Raw genomic sequence first — 8,332 nt, 5'->3', positions numbered from 1 at the left:
TAGGATGTCCCAGCTGGGGGCAGTGCATGGGCAGGTGTCCCACTGGTGGCCTCTCACCTGGGTGAGCCCCAGCACCTGCACAGGGCAGTGCAGAGCCTGCTCCAGGGACAGCTCATGGAAGAGCCACCATCTCTGGGGAACACAGACACCCGCAGAAGTGAGGGAGATAAAATAAAGCAAGGCTGCAGACTGCTTGTTCCCTTTAGATGCTACAGATGTGTGAGCTGCTGTGCTCTTGGACAAGGAGCCTGCACTGGGGAAAAGTGGTTTTGTTTTCTCACATGTGAATTGACTTAGCCACCTTTCCCCTGCTCCTTGCCAGTGGCTGCCCTCCGACCAGCTCCTTGCCTTGCCACTGATCAGACACCAGTTCCTGCTACTTGCTAAAAGCAGAGTAACTACTTGCCAGGAACAGAAATTTAAAAGAGGAAGCCAGCCGTCAGAGAGAGAGAGAGAAGAGGAGTAGCAAGACCAGATCAGCCATTATAAACAGAAAATTTAAGCCATCATAATGGCTAATGTGGGGACTGATACATCATAGTTCAGGACATCCCTCACGTGGAGGCCCATCTGAGGTGTTTGGTGTGCTAGGACAGTAAGCAGCAAAGGGCTTCAGCCCTTCTTGAAGGTCTTGTTCAGATCAGACCTTCAAAACCACGTTCCTAGCCCCTATGTGCTGCAAGAATAAGGCACTAATCCTACAATTACAGGATAAGATAGCCCAGTCATGCTCAGAACCAGGGTGGAGTAAGTGAAAAAGGAGGCTTTAATGGAAAAAAGCTTCATCAGTTTGATTTTTAATACCAATGAATGTTCTGGGTCCACATACCTCTTATTTCCACATCCCTCCTGGTTAGACACACATGCACAGAGTTAACAACATTCATTTCTGTGTCTCCACTTAGTGATTTCTTTATTGGAACATTTGCAAGTATTAATTATAAACAACAAAGGAAATGAGTGTTGAGATTCATAAGCTCCAATCAGCTGAAGGCATTTCCAAATAAATTAATGAAACAAGTCAGAAATGACATTAAGAAATCCAGAACTTAATGTAAATAACAATGACTTTGTACCTTCTCTGCCTTTCCCTCTTTTTCTTCCAACAGTCCCAGTGCTCGCCAGGGTATATCAACTTGCATTTAATTTTATGTAAACAAGAAGGATGATGGGAATGTGTGCTCAATACGACAAGTTACAAAACTCATGTATAAGAAGGAAAGCAAAACTCAAGCTTGGACAAAATAATTTGGTATCACTTAAAACTTTCCATACAACCTGCATTATTACTCAAACCACACAGAAAGATTTGATGGGGATTTTTTTAAGGAGTGGCAGGTGTGACTTTCATGACAATTTCTTGGCCCATTCTGGTGTCCTGCTTGCACTCCTGCCAATCACCTGTCCTTTCTGTGACATTTTCCTGAGCTGTCTTAACACTCTTGGTCCTCTCAGTGATTTCAGTTCTTGTTGCCATTGGACACCTCTGTTTCCTTCCTGCAGGAATACTAGGTCAAAGGGATGGTCTGCATCAGCACGCCTGGCTGCTCAGGCCATATTTTAAGGATGACTGAACACGTGAGGCACGCAACTGCAGCATCCCTCTTCATCCAGTTTTGTCTAACAGCTGCAGTGTTTGGTTCAAGTGTGTGAACCCAGTCACATCTCATTTCTCAGTGTCCTCAGCTTGTCATTCCTCTGGCTGGAGGACACTAGATAACTCTTGGATAATCTGATCTCGTGTATGTACCATCACTGCTGTTGCTGAATGAAGAGAAGGATGAAATCTGGGCAAGGAAGCAATACAGCTTGGGCTTAACAGACGTTTCTCATTCACTTCTTTTGGTGACAGAAGTTGTGTGACATCAATAAAAAGCATGAAGAATGTAATTTTATGTGGTAGATGCTCAAAATAGGCTTACTTCACCTAATAAGCCAACATTCAAAACAAAGGTAGCAGTGCTTCCACTTCAGTGTGACTGTTCAAAGTTCCACTCACCAGGGTTTGTGAGGCTCTCTGGGCACACAAAATACTCATTATCAAAAAATAGCAGTTTAACATTATCTCCACAGACAATGTGTAAATATAGATGTAAACATTACATCATGCGTCTACACACAACTCCTCAGTACAGCACGACAGTGCATGGCAGAATCAAGTTGTATTCAAAACTTTATGAAAAAGCCAAAAGAAAAGGCTCACGAAATCCAGACTGTCTGAAGACAAGCCCTGCCTCCATGATGGTGACACAGGGTTTCTGCAGCTGTAATACATAAACTTTTCACTTTTAATTAAGCAGATACAGTTTTCATGTTGTTCCTGTCTCATATCTAATGAGACACAGGAGAGATTCCCAAATGTAACATTTTGTGTATTTTGAGAAAAAAAATATAATTGAAATTTAAAATACTGGAGGGAGATGTAGGGAAACAGCAGTCTTTAACTGATTGATCTTAGGAGCAATACTTGAAAATCTGAAGTACAAAATCTTGTCTCTTTCCAACAGAGCTGGAGTATTTCCACAAGCTTATCTGCATTCAGCCAAGGTAAATGGCAGGTCAGGAGGCAATGGAAAAACAGCTTTCCTTCCCAAGAAGCCAAAACAACTTCCTTCATTGTAGAGCGTGTGGCCATGAGAAGGGTATAAAAACTGGAAACAAATACCAAGGTTTCTGCTAATGAATTAACCTACCAATTTTTTGAATTCCTGATCAGCAATATTGCTGCCTAGACAACAGCTCATGGGACTATGGAGGGAACTGGCTGGGTAATGGTATAATCCCTTTCTGCTTTGCAGCACATTTTATTTTCTATTTTGTTTGGGAGACAAGTACCAGTCCAAGAAAACAGAGAGATCGATTTACAAAGCACTTTGGAGAAGTGCAAGTTTATTAGACTTTTCTGAGTATGGCATGTTTTTCTCACCAAATCTTGAAATCTGTCTTAAAAACAAACATATTTCAGTGTGTGCAGCTTCTTTGTTTCTGTTTTCATAAAGTCTCGCATCTGGGCTTGACCTGCAGTATGTGTGGCAACTACTGGAGTAGAATTCCTTACAAGAAGGGAGAAGGAATGAAAACATTTCAAAATTATTATTAAAAGTTGGAGATTTTCTCCTTCCATGGAATTTTCTCCTGAGTGGAAGGAATATGGAGGGAGGAAGGGAGGAAGGGGGGAAGGGAGGGAGGGAGGGAGGGAGGGAGGAAGGGAGGGAGGGAGGGAGGAAGGAAGGAAGGAAGGAAGGAAGGAAGGAAGGAAGGAAGGAAGGAAGGAAGGAAGGAAGGAAGGAAGGAAGGAAGGAAGGAAGGAAGGAAGGAAGGAAGGAAGGAAGGAAGGAAGGAAGGAAGGAAGGAAGGAAGGAAGGAAGGAAGGAAGGAAGGAAGGAAGGAAGGAAGGAAGGAAGGAAGGAAGGAAGGAAGGAAGGAAGGAAGGAAGGAAGGAAGGAAGGAAGGAAGGAAGGAAGGAAGGAAGGAAGGAAGGGAGGGAGGGAGGGAGGGAGGGAGGGAGGGAGGGAGGGAGGGAAGGAGGGAGGGAGGGAGGGAGGGAGGGAGGGAGGGAGGGAGGGAGGGAGGGAGAGCTTTTATTAAAATGGTCTTTCCATAGTACCCCGATGAAACACTGGCTGTGATCAGAGCTATAATGAGTATCTAGTGCTTAGTCAACTTAATTGTTACACATGCAGACTAGACTGCATACAGTAAGGAAAACACTATCTAAAATCTGCTTTAAAAGTTATTTAACCAGAACAAATCATCTGGGAAAGTAAAAATATTTCTAACTGGAAAAATATTTCTCTATAGCTGAGCTAGGCCTGACAGCAAACCTTAATGAATTATTAGTACCTTTATTGTTTTCTTTGGCCCCTGTGCACTATATTTGTAAAAAAAGTCAGTAAAAAAGAGAACAATTGTAAAAAGCAAATATTTTGTACAAAAATACAAAGTTTTAAAAGCTCTTAAAAGTATATTCCATATTACTGATAAGAGTTGGACTATATATATATATTTATATAAAATCTATATATTCGTGTATCTGTATAATTTTCCTACATTTGGGATTTTAGCAAATTAAGCAACTGTTTACACAGTTGCTTTATATGTTTTTCTATATGAGTGACCAACAGTCTTACTCAGATTGAAAGAATGTCTTTTCTCAGAAGACACAAGCTGCTTATGGATGTGGTTATCGGTTGGGAAGAAAATCTAAAACAGAGTTAGTCCAACAGTATTTCCTGATGCTGAGGGTCGAAAGGCCTTAAATAATTACAGGATACTGGAGAAGAGTTATTGCTCTTGATGCTTTGAATTCCTTGATGCTTTTAAATCAGTTTTCAGTGCTTGTTTTTTCTGTTTTCATATATTTTTTTCAATTTTGGAAGTCAGTGTTGTGCTTTCCCAGGATTTTCTTCTTCTTTACATAAATTTCCTTAATATGAAGGTATCTGTAAAGTTACAGCCTATTACACTCCAAGAACTTGCTCTGCAGAATCAGAGAAAACAAGAAAAACAAAGAGAAAAAGAAATCCTGTAAAAAGCCTGTGAAGATTAAACAAATTTCCAAAAAGAAGACTTACAGAGATCAGGGTATGGAAAAAACTTAAGCAGACTCGTATTCAGATCCTGTAAGTCCTGAAGGATAAATATTTGTAACCCTTCAAGTTTTCTTAAAATAACAAATGTATGTAGGAAAACCAGGATAAATAATATTGTTACTTACACATGGTCCTTCACTCTGGACATCCAAACAGAATTATACACACAGCACTTAGTTTTGACTTAGGAAACTATGGATGGGATGTAATTTTGGCTCTAGCTGACATTTATGTCTGCCTTCACTAAAATTCAACCAACAAGTTTCCAGTTGGAGGAGCCAGGCACCCTTGGCAAAGCAATGTTTAAACAGGTTGTATGGAGGAGATAACGTTTCAGGCAGAGCCCCAGCATGAACACAAGCACCTGCTCTGACCACGTTCTGTGACCATGGGAACCACCTGCCCTCTGCTCCTGCAGAAATGCCTGTGTCAACAGAAAGAGATGCCCTGTGGCAAACACCTGCCTGACTGCTGGCCACACCAGCAGTTTGTGAGTCCTTCACTCCAGCTGCAAGGGATGGGATGCTTATGGCCTATAGACCCAGCTTCTCAGTCCCATGGGATGTCTCCTGGCAGTGACAGGAATTTTAAGATCTCCTTAGCGGTCACCAAGTGCCTCCTATTGCAGAAACTTTCTAAACAAAGACTTTCTGGTTTTTGAAGGCTGGTTCCTGAGCCACCCTAAGGCCAGCTTTCCCTGTTGTGTGGCCACTGACCCTATAAAGGCAGCTTCCAGTGTGGGTAGGATCTGGAGCATGTGCCAAATCATGCCCAAAATTTTAGGCATGTGTAAAGCCTACAGGAAATGGTCAAGATTCTGGGCATTCCATGGTTATACCCAGCTTCAAGGCTGCTTTTGGGCAAGATGGAATAATCAAACCAAGGGCCTTGCTTACCTTTGTCCATGTCTTTTTCACAAATGAAATTGTTAATATCTTCACAGTAGAAGTCATTCCAGAGCCCAGCATAGATCAACCCAGCGCAATCTTCCCCTGGCCCGTGCTCGTGATCCCAGTTATCAGGCTGCCCAGGTTTCCAGTTTCTTTCCACAAAAAAGCAAGAGATATGATTGCACAACACAGCACACATGGCAGGTTTTCACCACAAGAAATTAACGAAAACATCATGAGATCTGTTCTGAACGGGAAACACACATTGAAACAAACAATACATGACTCTTGCTGAAAATGGAAAACAGATGTATCACAGAGAAGGGAATCTATTTGGCCTCAGGCTGCCAAAACTCAGAGACCTAAATTTAGACCAATGAACTTTATTTTAGTTTCTGAGTGTACATGCACACACAGTGGGAGTGCTCTGTGCTCCAAGTGCATTGCTCCAAGCCTGCGAAACCCGCACACCCCATTCCCACTAGCAGATGGGACTCAGACGAGCCCACGGGCTCAGAGGTAATGCCAAGATGGTAACATCCTGCCCTTGCTCACTGCAGAGCTCTCTGGCTGCACCAAAGGTGGGCATCTTGGGAGGAACAGCAAAGATCCATGTGTTTTAGGGATGTGCTCAGATGGGAAGGGAATTCTATTGACTTTTAAGAAATGCACACAGTATATTTACACACATCTTTTGAGATTGTTGTCTTTGATGGTGAAATTGAACGTAGCAAGTAAAAAATCTTGCAGCAAGTGTTTCCTCATCCTGTTTTTGTTTAACAAGTGAGAAATGCTTCCAACCTCAGGATTTAAAAGCTCAATTTTCCTGAAGAAACAGGTTGTTGAAGGGAGCTTGTGATTGCTGGCTGACACAGTCCATGCTCAGCTAAAAAACATGCCTGCCTGACATACAGCGTCCAACCAGGCACCTGGGAGGACACACAGCTTTCCAGAAGTAATGAAATACTCCAAAAATCTGTTACCAACAGCTCTGAGGTTATGACAGAGCACCTAAAACCATGATGCAGTGGAAATCTACTAAAAGCAGCACCTTAAGTAGGATCAGTCACAGTGCTGCCATGAAGAGGAAGAAAGATGAAAATGGGGAAGGAGAAAAAGGGGAAAATATTATGGCTCATTTGAAATGAATCTGACTTTTTCCATGTTTTTCATCTAAATGAACACCAATGAGATCACAGCTAATCATTTCGTAACATCTGACTGACTGTGTAGCCTGTTTTTCTGAAGCACAGCATGTTAAGATCTATAAACTCTACTCCTCAGTATTAAAAATTTGGGTGGTTGCAATCTGTCCCATTTAGGACAAATTAGGTGTAGCCTTAGGATTCCTGGAAAGCTGCCAGTTCAGTTCTCAGCTGGCCATAGACAACCTAATTTCATGCATTTTCCTTATGTTGAATGCTTTCCGCTTGGATTTGGGCTTTATCTAAAGACTGGTCATTTTTTATTAGAACGAGTACTCTATTTATAGCCAGTTGTAATGCAAATAAGGAAAATTCAAACCAAAACAGTAAAACTGTGCTTTCCATCTCAACTTTGTAATAAAAGTCAGAAGCAAAACTTTTGGCAAGAAACACTGTGCTGCATAGTTATGTGATTCTTTCATTCAACATTCAGCTTTCTTTCTGGCAAGGAAAGGAATCCTTGTGCATGGAGAAGGCAGAGAGAAAGAAACCCAGCACCCTCAGTAACAAATTAAATTATTGGCATCTACAGCCATCTGGATTCATTAGATACTTTCTAGATGCTGCTTTTAGAAGTGTCAGCAAGAGTGAAAGCATTGCTTTTATTTACGTACGTGTAAACTGGTAAGGATCCATCCAACCATCTCCATTCATTTTCCTTCTCTGAATCTGTTAGTCCAATCCAGAAGCTGCCTTTCCCAATAATCTGCCTTTTTAGCCATTGCTGTGAAAGAAAGATCTTAGTCCACAACAAGGACAACATTTTTTGGGGCAAATAAACCACACTGGTTTCATAAACCTCTTGTTATTAGAATATGGTGGGCCAGAGAAATTTTTCTAAGCTGAAGGTATGTTTCAGGAGTTGGCCTTGGGACCCCTTGCCTACACTAGAATCCCTTTCATTGGGATGAGGTAGAGAGAGCTAGGCATGAAAATTGGGTTGACATAAAGCCACAGCTAATATCTTACAGACACAAACTGAAAAAACCCCTAAGTGTAAGGAATTGTATCTTGACACCTCCACTGCCATGTTGAATAGTATTAAAAATATAGTTAGATTCAAGATACTTTTGGGTCATACTAGTCCTAGGCTGCATGTATTAAATCAGATAATTTAAAATTAAAATATGTTCGCTGCTGCAAAAAATACTTTGATAGTACACAAGGCATAATGGATTCCATCTTTAAAGGTTCAAAACTCCTACAATTTTCAGCAGCTTTTCTGACTGCTCTGCCCCACAACATTCAGGGTCAGCATCAGTTCTGCTCACACTACCCTGCTGCACAGGGAGAAGCTGCTGATCAGGCACAGGATGGACAAAATTCTAATGAGTCAACAAGGTGTTTACTTCTACTATATGAATTCATGGTGCTCTCAGCTTCCCACCATCTTGTGGTTTCTACATGTTAAACAACTTCAAACTTCCTCCTTGAAAAACAGCAAGAGAAGGTAATTACCTGCTCCTCTTTGTTGTTGATGATAACCAAGCGCGATGCTTTCTCTTCACAGAATAACTTCGCGTCTTCAAAAATTTCTCTTTCAGTGGAAAAGTAGTAGCACTTTTCCGTATAGTTCTTCCAGCGGGGTGAACAACCTGTGATGTGAATTTTTTTGTGTTAAGCCTGTTATTGGTAACTCGACGGA

At 41.6% G+C, this 8,332-nt stretch overlaps 1 protein-coding gene across 2 annotated transcripts in view; it reads right to left on the bottom strand.

Annotated features, from left to right (window-relative positions):
• Positions 1-882: 882 nt before the first annotated feature.
• COLEC12 (collectin subfamily member 12) overlaps positions 883-8,332 on the bottom strand; it is a 96,156-nt gene continuing 88,706 nt past the window's right edge. For both annotated transcript variants that reach the window (XM_064434743.1, XM_064434736.1), the window contains 4 exons: positions 8,146-8,282; positions 7,302-7,411; positions 5,489-5,634; positions 883-4,480 (listed from right to left, as the gene is read on the bottom strand). In XM_064434743.1, the coding sequence (XP_064290813.1) occupies positions 4,461-4,480; positions 5,489-5,634; positions 7,302-7,411; positions 8,146-8,282 (413 nt within the window). In that variant the 3' untranslated portion in view covers positions 883-4,460. The remainder of the gene's footprint in view (positions 4,481-5,488; positions 5,635-7,301; positions 7,412-8,145; positions 8,283-8,332) is intronic.

The sequence above is a fragment of the Passer domesticus genome, chromosome 1, assembly GCF_036417665.1.
Source record: "Passer domesticus isolate bPasDom1 chromosome 1, bPasDom1.hap1, whole genome shotgun sequence".
In the NCBI taxonomy this organism is placed as follows: Eukaryota; Metazoa; Chordata; class Aves; order Passeriformes; family Passeridae; genus Passer; species Passer domesticus.
This window is presented reverse-complemented; position numbering and strand designations above follow the sequence as displayed.